The sequence below is a fragment of the Cebidichthys violaceus genome, unplaced genomic scaffold, assembly GCF_023349555.1.
Source record: "Cebidichthys violaceus isolate CVI_PGR_0920_01 unplaced genomic scaffold, fCebVio1.0.p SCAF_70, whole genome shotgun sequence".
Lineage (NCBI taxonomy): Eukaryota > Metazoa > Chordata > Actinopteri > Perciformes > Stichaeidae > Cebidichthys > Cebidichthys violaceus.
Genome location: NW_027176928.1, coordinates 736,529 through 752,668, shown reverse-complemented (window position 1 = coordinate 752,668; position 16,140 = coordinate 736,529). Strand labels below are relative to the sequence as shown.

Here is a 16,140-nt window from a genome sequence, read left to right as displayed (position 1 = left end):
ATCACAGTGGTAGAAATGTGCTGCCATACATAAACCGTTTGCGTGTCTCCATCATGTGTGTGAACGTGTCCCTGTGATCTAATCCTCAAACTCTCGCGATAAGCAACGAGAACAGGCAAAATCTACCATTCCATCAATCGAGGAAGCGGCTTTATTTCATCGGGCACATTAATAATGGCTACTACCCGACAACTCCGTTTTCTTCGCCGTGAACCAGTCGACATTGGAGGCTCGCCGATGTCTCGGTCGTCGGCCTGAAGCCGCCGTTATCTTCCGGTGAGATGAAACAACGCAGACGAACTAACCGTTAGTCGACCGGTTGATCGGCATTTTGTTGTCCCGCAGCCAGCGCCAACCAGTTCCGCTATCTCGTGCGTCGACGCTCCGAGCTGCTACCAAACTACACCCGAGATACGAGAGTTTTAACGATAAAACACTCGTATCTCGAGGGTGAAAATGTTAAACTTTGATTTTATACATTTTTCCGAATGTGTACACGCTATTCTTCAATTCGGCATGAGTAAACATACACCAAGCAGTATCTGTTTCAGTAAAAAATAGCTTTTTAAAACCAGCTTTTCTTGTGTTTCCTCACATCAGCGTGCACGATTTGCTTGAAAATAAATGTTTTTAGGTGATTCAGATATTAGCTGAATTCACTATGATATCATGTGAGTATTGAAGGCATAATACCGTAATATACATGTAACCCTCATTGTAAAGAACACCCTTAAAATGCAGAATATCTGAACGGAGTTTTGACGAGGCTGTGGCCTCTATCGTGGATAATAGTGGCAGAATTAGTTGTATTTATCTGCGTTTATGTCATTATAACTATATGATGTAATAGTAGATTGCTGTTTGATGACACGTTGCTGTCCACAGAAGAATGTAGCTTCTAATATTATTTACACCTGCAGGGATTAGTCGACAGAACCCTCGACTATTTTGACAGTTGAATCATCTTTTTAAGTAACTTGTTTCTGTTAAATGTCATTAAATGCTCTTTTCAGGCCCTCAAATCCGGAGATCACCTGCTTCTCTCTTCTTTTATGTCATATTAAAATGAATATCTTTAACATTTTAAGACATACTCTTTGGCATTGTTAAACTTTTATTGACATTTTTCACTATTTTCTGACATTTTTAGACAAACGATTAATTGTGAAAATAGCCGTCAGATTAATCGATGGTGAAAGTAATTGTTGGATTCAGCTCTAATTGGATATTATTATAATAAGTTCTGTTGTGTAATGCAGGACTTGATTAACCCCACAAGAGGAAATGTAAGCTTTTATTTTGAAGGGGTGATGCAGGCATCTTGTTGCTGCAGTAGGAGTGATGTCATCATCCTCCGCTCCATTTGTCAGACATGTCCACTATATCTTTAACTCTATTATTATTATTATTATTATTTATTAGCAGTATCCGTGTTGCAAAAAATATCCCAAAACATTTGGACACTAAATTTGACATTTAAACGAGAAACAAAGTCCCCTTGTTTTTATTATATGTAGATTAAATAGAATAATTCTTTAGAGAAGTGAAGTTTAAAAGAAGAGAGTCAGTTAAACTGTTGACCTTTGAACTCTGCTGTCTCCGTAGTTGCTTCCCTCTTGTTGTGGCTGTTTACCCACAATGCACTGCCAGAGGGCCTCGAGTGTGTCCGACAAACCGATGTAGCTGTTGTCTCCACGTCACCAGTCGGTCCACATCACTTAAACACAGCCGGAAGGTATTTATATTAATTTACTATATATTGTGTGTGTGTGTGTGTGTGTGTGTGTGTGTGTGTGTGTGTGTGTGTGTGTGTTTGTGTATTTATATACGATATATAGGATGACATTTATGACCTCTCTATGATATTTTAAATACTAGAATATGATGCTCAATATTACTTCTCTGTTTTAGTTTTCATTAGTTACTGGTGTTAGTATCACTTCTTATACACTTTATATTTTTACTCTTGTATTTATTCTATGTTGTTGTTTTTTGTACTTTTTCTATTTTTGTTGAATTTTTAACTTTATTTATTTTCTGGATTTTTTAACTTTATTTATTTCAGTGGAATCTTTTACTTTATTTATTTTAGTAGATTTTTTAACTTTATTTATTTTAGTGGAATCTTTAACTTTATTTATTTTGTGGATTTTTTTTACTTTATTTTGTGGATTTTTTAACTTTATTTAGTTTAGTGGAATATTTTATTTACTTAAAGATTTTTTACTTTATTTATGTTGTGGATTTCTTTACTTTATTTATTTTGTGGATTCTTTTTACTTTATTTATTTTGTGGATTTTTTAACTTTATTTATTTGGTGGATTTTTTAACTTTATTTATTTTGTGGATTTTTTAGCTATTTATCTTGTGGATTTTTTAACTTTATTTATTTTAGTGGATTTATTTTATTTTCTGGATTTTTTTAACTTTATTTATTTTCTGGATGTTTTAACTTTATTTATTTTAGTGGATATTTTTAACTATTTATTTAGTGGACTTTTTTACTTTATTTATTTTAGTGGATTTTTTAACTTTATTTATTTTAGTGGATTTTTTTTACTTTATTCATTTTAGTGGATTTCTTTACTTTATTTATTTTAGTGGAATCTTTAACTTTATTTATTTTGTGGATTTTTTTACTTTATTTTCTGGATTTATTTTACTTTATTTATTTTGTGGATTTTTTTTCTTTATTTATTTTGTGGATTTGTTAACTATTTATTTTGTGGATTTTTGTACTTTATTTATTTTAGTGGATTTTTTTTACTTTATTTATTTTAGTGGATTTATTTTATTAAGTTTCTGGATCTTTTAACTTTATTTATTTCTGGATTTTTTTACTTTATTTATTCTAGTGGAACTTTTAACAATTTATTTAGTGGATTTTTTTACTTTATTTATTTTAGTGGAATTTTGAACTTTATTTATTTTAGTGGATTTTTTTACTTTATTTATTTTATTGGAATTCTGAACTTTATTTATTTTGTGGATTTTTTTACTTTATTTATTTTAGTAGAATTTTTTACTTTATTTTGTGGATTTTTTAACTTTATTTATTTTGTGGATTTTTTTACTTTATTTATTTTAGTAGAATTTTTTACTTTATTTATTTTCTGGATTTTTTAACTTTATTTATTTTAGTGGATTTATTTACTTTATTTATTTTAGTGGATTTTTTTACTTTATTTATTTTAGTGGAATTTTGAACTTTATTTATTTTAGTGGATTTTTTTACTTTATTTTAGTGGATTTTTTTACTTTATTTACTTTATTGCACTCTTATTTTGCTCTGGTGTCAGTATTACTATTTTTTAACTTAATAATTGTTATTTTATTGTTAGTATATGTATGTATTTGTATTATATTTTTCTGTCTCTGGCACAATAATATCCTTTGTGATGAATAAAGTTCTATCTCATGTAAATGTGATGACACAGATCTCTCTTGATTTCCAGGTCCTGGTTGATCTTGTTCGTGGTCTCTGACATCATGTCTGGTACAGGTGATCTACCAGGTGAGTCATGACGGTTTTATCGAACAAAAGCCTCCGATCACGAGCAAATCAGCGTTTGTGTGAACTAATCCAAATTAAAAGCCTGATTAAATAATATTGGTGTTAAATCTCTTTTAAAGATACAGAGCGAGTTTATTCTTCTTAAATCAGAAGGTTCTGTTATGAGACACTTTAGGAACATATGACACAAAAGGAGGACGTTAAAATGAGAAGATCTCTGATGTGGAGCCAAGTGTGTGACGTTAGTTTACATCTGGTTGCTGCTTTTGGTCGTATTAAAAGCTTCTGTTGTTGTTGTTGTTGTTTGCAGCCATAGAGGATTCTGGGATGGGCGGGATGAGGCTCCCCATCGGGATGACCCGACGGGCCCTCAGCTACGACGACAACCTGGAGGCCCCCATGTCCACGCCCCCCCACGACATCAGCATCAACAACCTGTGGAGACGACCCGTCATCCCGGAGAGAAGGTTCACTCGTCTGGCTGAGGTGAGAGCTAACAAACACAGCTGCTGCTGAGGAAGACGCTGAGCGCAGCTGATGATGAGGAGGAGGAGGAGGAGGATGATGATGTGTTTATTATCTCACCAGGAGGATGAGAGCGGTGCGGTGAGTCAGTCTACGGTGGCGGACAGCGCCCCCTCCAGGGCACCAGCTGTGGTGAAAGCCAAGGCCTCCTCCGTCATCATGAACTCTCTCATCACCAGTATGTGAACTCAGATGTTCTCTGTGGTTCTGTGGTCTTTATCTTCTCTGTAATATAAAGTCCTGCGGAGCGACGGTGACTAGAAATAGAGAACTGGAACATCCAGAAGTCGTTAACAACCATTTAGTTTAAATGCACCATTTCAACATCGTCTCTCTTTATTTTAACTGTCTCTCTCAGAGCAGACTCAGGATAGCGTCTACAGGTTTGAGCAGAGGGCGGGGCTTACCGACACCAGCTACACCCCCCACAAAGGCCTCACCGCCGAGGAGACCAGGGTCCACCACCGCATGCCCGAATCCCTCCAGGTGAATCATGGGAAACAGCCGTAAAAGGCTTGAATCAGTAGTACGCCTGTAAACTGTTGTTGTTGTTGGTCGACTGCTTAGTGATGATGTCATGACTTCTGGTCCATGACATCATCACTAAAGAAGGAGTCCTGTTGTTGTTTGTTGTTGTTTAGAAACTGCAGATTCAGAGTTTGGAGGCCAGAGAAGATCGACAGAGCTCCTCAACTCAGTCCACTCCATCCAGCACTCCTCACAGCTCCCCAAAGCAGCACCGCAGGTACACACACACACACACACACTCCTCGCAGCTCCCCAAAGCAGCACCGCAGGTACACACACACACACACACACACACTCCTCGCAGCTCCCCAAAGCAGCACCGCAGGTACACACACACACACACACACACACTCCTCGCAGCTCCCCAAAGCAGCACCGCAGGTACACACACACACACACACACACACTCCTCGCAGCTCCCCAAAGCAGCACCGCAGGTACACACACACACACACACACACACACTCCTCACAGCTCCCCAAAGCAGCACCGCAGGTACACACACTCACTCACAATGAAACACTGAAAACCTTTAAGCTGTTTGTTAACACTTGGGGTGTGTGTGTGTGTGTGTGTGTGTGTGTGTGTGTGTGTGTGTGTGTGTGTGTGTGTGTGTGTGTGTGTGTGTGTGTAGGGGCTGGTTCAGCAGCACCAGTTCAGAGGTGAGCTCCACTAGCAGCAGTGTGGACCTCGGTGGCTCTGACTCGGCGGTGGAGCGGTGGAGCGTGTTCGGCCCGCGGCCGCTCGTCCACAAGTCCTCCTCTGACCTGGGATCGGACCCCACGGCCTCAGGTAACGCAGCGCCGCCCCGCTGTGGGACTCTCAATCTGTACAGAAACAAGAATTTGGGTTAATGGGTGAACAAATGAACTTAGGACCGACGGTAAACACGGACCTTGAAAAGCAAACGTTCGTGTCCGTTTGTTCACAATGAACGATTCAGCCTGGAAACTATAAAGTCTTTGTGACAAGATGACTTTAGGTAAGTCATTTAAAGACGGGACACGTCTCTCAGACTAGTTTATAATAACTCGTAATAATTCTTAATGTCAGTAAAATCAAAGCCATTTATTTGCTTGGCCAGATGTTTATTTAATCTTAACATTTATTCAGAACAGCTGTTAATAAATGTCAAAGTTTTAACTGAATAAGTAAATAAACAGGTTATAGTTTTTATTCAGCACTTTTGTAAACCAGGATGCTTCACAGTTACAAAGAAAAATATTTAAATCTTCTTCAACACTTTTAACTTTAGTTGTTGTTGCTTTTTCTGACTTAAGCGTTTATGACGTGTTCAAAGAGCGTCGGAAAGATGGAAATCTGACAATAATGATGTTTTGAACAGCTCCTAGCTGTGATAATCGGTGTAGTTTTGGCGATTGTTTGAAGAAAACGTGGTTTTTAATCCTGCCTGTGGGTTTTGTGGTTCAGAGGGTTAAATCCTCATTTTCTTCTCTTATCTTTTTTCCCAGCTGGCTTTGCGCTGCAGGCGTACCGCGGCGCCCAGAAGCCGACGCCCATGGAGGTGATGAAGTCGTCGGCCACGCGGCTCGCCGACGGCACCGCCGCTCAGCAGGTGAACCCTCCCAAGATGGAGATCCCCACCGTGGAGTCTCGGCGGCAGGGAGCGAGACCGCACAAGCTGAAGCCCCGAGACATGAACGTCCTCACGCCCTCCGGCTTCTGAGACCGTCGCGCGTCTCTCAGACGCCACGAGGTCCCCATGAAACACGTCATCATGTCGTCCTCAACTCTGTTCTAGTGCAACTTGGGTCTCAGTTTCGTAAGAATAATAACATTGTGCTCAATTTAAACAAACTCCTGAAGACTTCCTCCGATTGGTCGTCCAGGACGACTCAAACCTCTACTTCTTCTTCTACTACAGATTATAGGAGTGTTGAATGTGGATGTTTTCTGGTTACTGAATATCTTTTTGAGTTGTGACATTTGAAGACGTCATTGTTTCATTTTAGTCACCGAATAATCTTAAATTTCAGCTGAGTTCAATCGCTCCACCACACCAGGTGATGGAAATGCGTCAAATTAGCGTTTTGTTTCTTGACTTAAATGGAAACTTGGCGACTGTTATCTGGGATGTTTGCGACGTTACCTACAGGAAATCTGACAGAACAAGTTGTAAATAAACTTATGTAGCAGAAGAAAAAAACAAAAGTCCTCGTCCATTCAGCTACGTTTTTAACAACTTCCCATCTCCATCTTTGAGGCGTTTACCGTTACTTGGCTGTAAAACCTGTCCCTTGACCCTCGGTCTTGTTACTGTTACAGCGTGCTGGCAGTGATCCTGATGTGTAGTGAAGATGACGGTGATCCTTGTTTAAAATGATCCTAAAAAATAAAATTAAAAAAAGCACTTTATTCCTACTAAACATGCTCGATTAGCCTCTCGTGTTACAGGATGCAAGTCAATGTGAGAACCCTTCCTCTTCCTCTGTGTTGACGGTCTGTCTTCTTAAAGGGACATTTCAATAAGCGTTGGTGGAATAAAACCTCTAACAGATTCCTGAAGTGTAGTTTAATACGAATCAAACCAACAGAACAAAAAATCAAAACTGTCTCAGGAAATCCTGCTCACTGAAACGTTCCACTTATTTGTGTTACAGATGTTTTAATTTATAGATATTTTTTTTTATATATGTATATATATTCCACTGTAGCAACAGATTTTGTTCAGTTTTCTGATTGCTGGTTTCAATCAAAGGAGGGAAGAATTCAAAAGAAGCGAAGAGAAGAAGAAGAGTTTAAAGAGTGTTTTCAGTGTGAGAGCTCCGTCAACATGTTGCCTCTGTTTTCTACCCGCCTGACGGTCAACGATGAAGGATTCCAGATGAGTTTGGGTGCAAATCGACTGAAGAGATAAAAACGGTGAAAGAGTATTTTTTTTTTTTTGTTGAGAAAACAGACCTTTCTGCAGCGCTAGCTAAACGCTAACTGATGTCTTTTTATTCGAGGTTTCTGCGAGATGAGGTGAATCTTCGTAGTGCTCAATGATTTTCACCCAGCTGATTGTTGTTATTTCACTCCGATTTGATTTGATTGATTGAGTACAAACGTCATTTGACAGATGTTGTGTTGAACATTCCTGAACCCCCCCAGCGGCTGTAAATATTAAAATATGAGTTTATGTTCGCTGTGTTTAAAGTGTGACACTCCCCCTTTTAAAATCTCTCCCTGACTGAAGAATCACTCATGAATCTTTACGGTTGTGACGTTTTCTGTTTGTCTGTTCAATATTTTTCCAGTTGATGGCAAAGAGACGTTGTCCTCGGTTCACACGGTCTCTGTACACTTTGAAATTTCACAATAAATGTTATGTTGTCATCAGTAAAACAAAGAGTCAAGTATTTTATTCCAACGCATTTTGCACAATATCTCCACTCAGAACAGTTTATTCTCATTTAAATATTCATTGTGGATCTGTCATCATTTATTTCAGCCTCAGTTCACCAACTAATACAGAAAAACAGGTTTCTCACATGAGTAACCGTGTTTGTGTGTAACTGAGTTTATTTTCCTTGTAAAGTGTCAGAAGTGTTTGTTTTTTTTAAAAAGCATCTTCATGCAGAGTGAACCGCACTCAAACTGCAAAGACTGAAACATCTCCACCATCTGCTGCAGTGTAGTCAGCCTAGTTCCTGAAAACAAGTCATTTAGAAACAGCATCCAGTCATTTTATTATTATTATTATTATTATTATAGTGAATAACAGTGTGTAGCCGGTTGATTCAGAGATCTGCGTCTTTAAGTAAACCAGATCGCTTCAGTGTTTATTAGCGGAGATAACACTTGGATCACTTGCAGGAAATAAAGTTTGTATTTTAAATACGATAAAAAGATGAGTGTCTACTCTTAATTTAGTGTTGATTCTGTTGGTCCCTGTGGACTAAAGTGGTAGTGTCTCTGAGCTCCAGAGTCCCTTTAGAAAACCTATTTTTTACTGCAGCAGGGTCTGACAGTCTGCCCCCTCTCAGTCCTGGTTCTGGTTTTCCCATGCCTCCCTTCCCTCCAGCGGGTCCAGCAATACGTCCTGGGTCTCCAGCAACGTGGTGTAGGTGTTGTCTCCCAGAGAGGAGAGGCTGCTCCCGGTCTCTGCTGGAGGATCTGGGTCTGTTTACGGTGGACCGGTCTCTGCTACAGTCTGAGCTGAAGGAGTTTCTGGTGAACCTGCATGATGTCATCTGGTTTCACCAGAATCCGACCCGATGGCCCCGATGACGAGCATTAAGGATAACTCTATAGAAACAGAACATCTTCTCTCTGATGGTCTCTGTACAGATAGTGGTCTGATAGAGGATCAGGACTACACTGAGACAGTTCCTCAGTTATTTTAAGTTCTTTAAGTACTTTAATGTTGACAACACAACTTCAGAGACTGAAACCCTTGCGTCCGAACGTTATCCCTGCTTTTTCCCGTCACAACGGATTGTCTAGTTCAAGCTTCTTGACCTCGTCAACTGTCCAAGACGATGCCAACACCCAACATGTTTGGTTAAGTATCTTGGAGACGAGTCTGAGAGAGTCTGAGCGTTACCAAATAAGATTGTCAGGAAAAACTGGAGTGGGGAAGGTGGGAGGCAGCGAATTCTCCTGAACAACGAAACAGACGGCAAAGACCCGCATTAGTGCTCCCTGTGTTATGTGGACACAAGAGACAGACTGATGGACTCTGAGTTCGAATTCTGGCATCATGCACTCCAGTCGCAGCAACTGGAATAGTCCATAAACCTCATCTGAGATCAGGAGTTAAGTACAGCAGTTCTGACATCTTAAGAAGTCTGGACAAGGCCTCTTCTAGATCTCGGTTGTTCTGGAACAGTTTGGAATTAAGTTTGTTTCCTCAAAGGTTACGGTTTATGTTGAATAATACCTCAAGTCCCTGAAAAGAAACAGTTTGGGGACTTCTTTGCAAGAAGACACTCAGAGGGTCCATCAGTTGCTCCAGCAAACCAATCCGACATACGTCTACACCGGCTCTTCAAATTCAAACATTCTGGAAAACCCGTGAACTGAACCTCTTCGGCCCGAGGCTACCTGGTTGAAATGACAAATAACTGTCTTATTTCTTCAGATTGTCTTCTGGATCGGACAACAACTCCTTTAATTTCTTGCCCTCACTTTGTCTTTTCCTTCAGAGTTTGATGCCTCCACGATACGCCTTAATGATCGATTTCCAATCATCTTCTTTCTCACTGTGTTATCCTCCTCCGACCGATTCCACACACTTCGAAAGAATCTTTCCATCCATCTTCAGAGACTCCCTCCTCCTCCTCCTCCTCCTCCTCCTCTTCCTCCTTCATTCCTTCCTCTTTTCTTGGCCTCTCCATACATCTGGAAGAACAGCTCCATCTCCCTCTGCAGCGTGTCGTTTCGGAGGTCGGCGTCCTCTTTGGCCCGCTCCATGTTGCGGATCTTGATCTCAGCGACGCTCCGGCTGCGCTTCTGCCGCTCCAGACTGACCCGCAGTACCGCAACCTGCCGCTCCAGGACGTCGTTGCAGCGCTCCAACCTGCCGTAAACACACATATACCAAATAGAACGTACATTTTTGCAACAAACACTAGAGACATGTAGCATTTGTGAAAGTATTTATATGTATGTCCTCCTTGTGCTGGTGTCTCACCTCTGTATCCTGGTCTGGTACTCGGCCTTATGCAGGGCCATCTGATGCCGCAGCTTGGCCAGGAGTGAGTGAGCGTCCCCGGGCTGTGACTCTGGCTCGGGCCCCTGGAGGTCTGGAGGTATGGAGGGGAGGAACACCTCTGAGCTGCCCGTACTGAGAGGGCTGTCACTGGGTGCGGAACAGGATGCTGGGGAGTTAGGGTGATGGACGTCGTCATCAGCACCGTCATAATTGTCTTCATCGTTGTCATCATTGTCGTTGCCGTCTTCGTGATCGTCATTATCGCTGTTTTCCTCTTCTGCCGCCTGACTTGAAGTTGTCTTTAGTGATACGTCAGGACTAACCGTGGCCAAAGCCTCACCGCCCTCATCCAATGGTAGAACCTCACAGGAAGACCATGAAGACAAGGAGTCCCTTGTATGCCCGGCCTCCTCTAGCTCCGCCTGCTCTCCAAAAGGTCCGATATGGCATCCTGGATCGTTGCTTTCAAAATGCCCACCATCCTCCATCCTGTGACGTAGAGACACTCTGTCCAGGTTGTCGTAGGCAGAAAGGTTGCTGTCCTCTTGAGCCTCGCTGCTTCCCCCGCTGGCAGTTCCTGGCACTGCACCATCTTCCTCTGCAGCACCAGAGCTCCAGAAACCAGTGCCTGCCTCTCCTGGGCCAGGCCAGGCCTTTGCCCAGCTCATGGGAGTCGGTCTGGGCTTGGAGCTGTCTGGCGGTGGGTCTTGTAGGCTGTTTGTAGAGGCTTGAAAATTTGCAGTGGATGGTCCTTGCCCAGCGTGACGCTGGTGATAATCTATGTTGTGTTTTAGCTGAAGGGGCTGACTGGAGGAGGGCAGGGGGAAGAAGCAGTTCTCTGGGTGGGAGGAGGTGTACCGATGGCAGAGAAATCTCTTCTGACCAGAGGACAAGTCGGATTTGGCAGCGGCAGAGAAGACGTAGCTAAAGAAAGCAAAGGAAAGTAAGGTTAGACTTTCAAGATGATCCACTGAAGGGCCTATCGCAACGAGACGAGTCACAAGGGGCGTGGCCGCTTCAAAAAAACGCACCGTATAATAGGAAATGTACTGTGTTATCTGTTTGTTTGTTTACTATATTTTATTGCAAATTTTACGGTTGCAAAAAAATTGTTCTGATTATGAAAACAATAGTTGTGCAGTCGACAAGTTTCTAGCGACGCGCTAGGGGCTCTTTTAGGGGCTGATCTCGGTGTGATCAGCCCCTAAAAGATTTGTTTTAGAACTAAAGTCATTTCACTAGCAAGGACCAATATCACAACAGTATGTGATAAAAGATTTTATCATGCATCAGAATTGGATATTGAGGATTGATGGATGTGAGAAAAAAGGAACGTATATGAAGAAAAGGTTGTTGGTTCGGCATGTCCAGGACACGAAAAGAGGTCTAGAAAAGAGAGGAGACTCAATAATGGGGATCCATTTCTTGACTCCGTTCTCACTTCCAACGCGTCAAATACCAACTCTTGATCAATGGCCTTTGGTGTCTGATACCGACGCACCAAGGCACCCTTTAGAGTCTGTATGAGACCAGGAGGCAACCTGAAAAGTCTGAAAAGTGAAGCCAACATAGAAGTGCCTTAAATTTGCATTCTTTCTAACGGCCATCAGGGGGCGAAAGAAGTAGCTCAACCCTTCATTTTGCTTCTGGTTGCAAGAAAAAACAATGCCGAAGCTGTATGCTTCATAACGTCAGAGCATCCGATATATTATAAAAGACGAGGAGATCTGCATCAATGGTTGACAAACACAGGACTTGCACCAAGGAGACCTGTTCATGTCCCATGTAAAAAAAGTCACAGTTAACTTATTTTACCATAGTTTTGTTATGAACTAACATACTTAATTAACGCCACGTAACAAAAGTACTTATTTGAACCCAAACCACAATGGTTAGGCACCGGTGGCTCAGTGGTAGAACGGGTCGCCCATGGTGTCCTTGTCCTTGGACCCCAAATTGCTTCAGAATGGGTAGATAGTCCTAAAGGACAGGTAGCAGTTGCATGGTAGCCATCAGTGTATGAATGGGTGTATGAAATGTAGTTTTAAAGCGCTTTGAGTGGTCGGAAGACTAGAAAAGCACCATAAAAGTTTGTTTACCTAAACCTGAATCTAACCAAGTTAACCTAAAAGCAAAATATTTTTTTCCGAGTGAACTACGTAGAAACTGACACGGCATCCCCGAATTGTCCAAAACTGACGCTAGAGTGCCGTAGTTTGAAGCATCGGGCCACTGACCAAGCGACGCATTTGACGAGTTTGGAGTGAGAATTTGTTGGTCTCTTCTATCTATGCGTCCTTGAGTTTTTCCAGTTGGGTTTAATTTTGAAAGGACTCAGACAGACCATGTGAGTCCATGAGATGTTACCTGGGGTTCTGTTCGTCTGCGGCGGGCTGCCCCGGCTCTCTGGAGCGCTCCACAATGAGAGGCATCGACAGCTGGCGGAGGCAGGGCGACGGGTGGAGATGAGGCTGCCTCAGAGCGCTCGGTGAATGATGCAAACCTCGCGGTGGACGGGCGGAGAGTGTGGGGGGGACTTTGGCAAACAGAGACTCGTGCTCTCTGATCAGCTCCAACATCAGCACCTGAACCAGCGCTGCACCTAGGAAACAGAGAGAGAGATTCAGATATTCTTCAAAGAACCCTACTGGTTCTCTCACGACAATGGTTGTGATTCAAATCTCACTTATGGCCTTCAAGACCTAATTGGTTAGCACACTTAATATCGTTCTGAGACTTTTTAATTTGAAAACAAAATCTTTCAAATTACAAAAAAAACTAACTGAAATTGCTACAAAACTATTTGTTTAGATTTGGAAAAAACATCATGGTTCGGCTTAAAATTACTACGAACAAAACACAACAAAAACGTATCAAAAGTAACTTAGTTATATTTAGGCAACACAAGTACTTGGTCATGTTTAGGTAACAAAACTTGGTCAGTCTACCTCCCATGAGGCTTTGTGGGTCTTCAGCTTTGGCTCGGAGGATGTTTGGTCCGAACACAGTGGCCAAGTTCTGTCCGCTCATCTTGTTACTGCAGGAGTAACTCTGGACCTCATTTAAAAAGCTGCACACACACACACACACACACACACACACACACACAAACACAAGATAATTAATACTCTTTCAAGTTTATGACAATTACTCCCAATAATTCACAATTTCGTCAATAACGTTCTTCTTGTTAAGGTTAAAAAGCCTCAGAAACATTTGCAGTACTTTACTGTAACTAAGAAGAAAACTTTATTTTAGTTATTTAGTTGGATACAGAATTCTATTCAATGCAAATATTCAAATGCATTTAAACAAACCGGTAAGTTTAAACAAGAAATGTGGATACAAACTGTCCATCTATAGTAAAGTCTTCTTACTGGCAGATAAAGTTGAGTAGGTTGAAGTTTGCAACTGGCAACTCGTGAAGAAGATTCCTCAATTCTGCCAAAACCTGAGTGAGGAAGAAGAAGATGGGAGTCAGTACATCACCACCAACAGGTTTCCAGTTGGTGTTAAGCTGCTCTTTAAAGTCACTGCAAGGAACTTTCATTTTGTCTTGATTCTGTTGGTCCCTGTGGACTAAAGCTGTAGTGTCTCTGAGCACCAGAGTTCCTTTAGAAACCTCTCATTCTACTGCAGCAGGGTCTGACAGTCTGCCCCCTCTCATTCCTGGTTCTGGTTCTCCCGTGCCTCCCATCCCTCCAGCGGGTCCAGCAATACATCCTGGGTCTCCAGCAGAGAGGAGAAGCTCTGCTCCTGGAGGAGCAGGAGGAGACGACGACGACAACAACGGCTGCTGCTGCTGCCGGGAGCTGAGCTCTCCTCCTCCCTCCGGAGCTCCAGACTGCAGGTCCAAGGCTGCAGGTGAAGCCGGATCTGGATCTGTCTACGGCGGACCGGTCTCTGCTGGAGGATCTGGGTCGGTCCACGGTGGACCAGGTCTCTGCTGGAGGATCCGGGTCTGTCCACAGTGGACCGGTCTCTGCTGGAGTCTGAGCTGAAGGAGTTTCTGGTGAACCTGCATGATGTCATCTGGTTTCACCAGAATCCGACCCGGTGGCCCCGATGACGAGCATTAAGGATAACTCTATAGAAACAGACCATCTTCTCTCTGATGGTCTCTGTACTGATGGAGGTCTGATAGAGGATCAGGACTACACTGAGACTGGTTCATATAGAGGATCAGGACTAAACTGAGACTGGTTCAGGACCAGTTAAAAGTTCCTCACAGTAACTTTAACCAATGAACTGTTGTGTGTTGGTTACCAGTGTGCGATCACTCGACAGCTTCTGACCACAGAGCAGGAAGTCCTGGTAGCGTCTGTAAGGAACCAGAGGCTCCGGCAGCTGTCTGAGGTAGAGCTTCAGCAGTGACGCCACCGTGTGGACGTCTGTGCTACTGCGGGAAGAAAACACACAGCGAGTTCACTTCTTTCACCCTTTGAAGGAACGAGTGATCACAAAACAGAAAGAGGATGCATTGTACCTGTCGAAGGACGGCCTCTCTCCTGCATCAAAGGCCTCCTGCAGCTCTTTCACCAGACTGGCCTGTCCCGGCTGGCGAAACAAGCCCACTTCGTGCAGCCCGCGTTCCCGGATGAAGTTCACGCACTGCTCCACCACCAGAGGAACCGAGCGCGCCCCGTAACGTCGCTCGTACAGCACCGTCTCCTCCAGACGCTGACCAAACACTCCTGCAAGGGAGGAAGGTTTCAGTGGGACTCCTCTCTGGAGCCGTCACGTCCAATCAGAAACAAGGTGACTGGACAGGTGAGGTGAAGGAGGAGGTGTGATGTGCTGTCCAGTACACCGGAGCAAACGTATTTAAGGCAACAAACTTTATTAGAAGACTACAATTTTGACACCAAGTGCTTCTTTATCAGAGGAAGAAATCAAACCTCCCAAACGCTTTATATTCAGCTGAAAACCAATGTGTTGTTTATGGATTTAGGTCCTTATCAGGTTCTCCGGTTCTGTAAAGTGACTCCAATGCTTCGTGTGTTAAAGCTGCATTCTCTCTAGTGTCCATCAGGGGGCAACTCCTCTGGTTGTATAGAAGTCTAGTCTAAAATGACTCTACTTCTCTCTTGATTTATTCCCTCAGTAAACATTGTAAACATGAGTTTATGGTCTCAATCTCTAGTTTCAAGTCTTCTTCAATACAGCATGATGTTCATTTAGTAACTTAACAAACAGACAGAGCAACATTAACAAACATTCGGATGCTCGTGTGAATTATGCAGATTCTTTGTTTTAGAATGCATGTAAGTGTGTGTTCATGTGTGTGTGTGTGTGTGTGTGTGTGTGTGTGTGTGTGTGTGTGTGTGTGTGTGCACCTGTGAAAGGGATCCAGACTCCCTTGTTGAGGCTCTTCAGCCACTCGTCACCTTGCCCGGCGCTGTTAGAGAGGAAGAAGTAGGATCCTGGGCTGGCCAACACGTCTCTGTTTCCTGTACGCACACACACGCACACACACACACACACACACACACACGCCGAGATTGTAGAAGGTTATTCAAAATGCAAACTAATGTTTTATTGAAGTTATTTCAACGTGTTTGACCAGTTCAAATATAATTGTTTCCTGCTTTGGCTTGAATCAGAGAAATCAGAAGCAAACAGACAAAAGTAGTCCAATAAATACATTAGTCTGATAGAAGATGTGATGTGGAAGCACCCCCCCATCACATGTCCCATCATGCTCCACTGTCTGTCCTCCTCAAAGTCACATCAAACACACACACACACACACACACACACACACATGCATGTATGTATGAAGAAAACCCTGAGTCAGCATTTAACAGATGTCACTGAAGGACAACACACACAGAGCTGAAGTTCTGAAAGGGATTAACAAATAATGTGTGTGTGTGTGTGTGTGTGTGTGTGTGTGTGTGTGGGTGTGTGTGT

The 16,140-nt window shown here is 42.6% G+C and overlaps 2 protein-coding genes across 2 annotated transcripts in view; one reads left to right on the top strand and one right to left on the bottom strand.

The window, feature by feature from the left end:
* Positions 1-121: 121 nt before the first annotated feature.
* Positions 122-7,920, top strand: LOC137891801 (putative monooxygenase p33MONOX). The gene is made up of 9 exons (XM_068736599.1): positions 122-276; positions 1,606-1,735; positions 3,457-3,515; positions 3,826-4,001; positions 4,104-4,218; positions 4,399-4,526; positions 4,682-4,785; positions 5,203-5,360; positions 6,041-7,920. Exons 3-9 carry the CDS (start codon positions 3,491-3,493, stop codon positions 6,253-6,255), a joined length of 921 nt encoding a protein of 306 aa, XP_068592700.1. The 5' UTR covers positions 122-276; positions 1,606-1,735; positions 3,457-3,490; the 3' UTR covers positions 6,256-7,920.
* A 1,913-nt stretch (positions 7,921-9,833) lies between these two features.
* Positions 9,834-16,140, bottom strand: part of LOC137891797 (rho GTPase-activating protein 24-like) — a 6,461-nt gene continuing 154 nt past the window's right edge. The window contains exons 2-9 of the mRNA XM_068736596.1: positions 15,564-15,677; positions 14,714-14,921; positions 14,494-14,626; positions 13,605-13,678; positions 13,176-13,297; positions 12,595-12,829; positions 10,207-11,151; positions 9,834-10,092 (exon numbers count right to left, since the gene is read on the bottom strand). Of these exons, the coding sequence (XP_068592697.1) occupies positions 9,834-10,092; positions 10,207-11,151; positions 12,595-12,829; positions 13,176-13,297; positions 13,605-13,678; positions 14,494-14,626; positions 14,714-14,921; positions 15,564-15,677 (2,090 nt within the window). The remainder of the gene's footprint in view (positions 10,093-10,206; positions 11,152-12,594; positions 12,830-13,175; positions 13,298-13,604; positions 13,679-14,493; positions 14,627-14,713; positions 14,922-15,563; positions 15,678-16,140) is intronic.

Excerpts from the sequence above, each read along its gene's own strand:
- LOC137891801 (XM_068736599.1), top strand. The coding sequence starts at position 3,491 with ATGTCTGGTACAGGTGATCTACCAG. Across the intron at positions 3,516-3,825 it reads TGGTACAGGTGATCTACCAG|CCATAGAGGATTCTGGGATG; the intron begins GTGAGTCATGAC and ends TGTTGTTTGCAG. Across the intron at positions 4,527-4,681 it reads GCATGCCCGAATCCCTCCAG|AAACTGCAGATTCAGAGTTT; the intron begins GTGAATCATGGG and ends GTTGTTGTTTAG.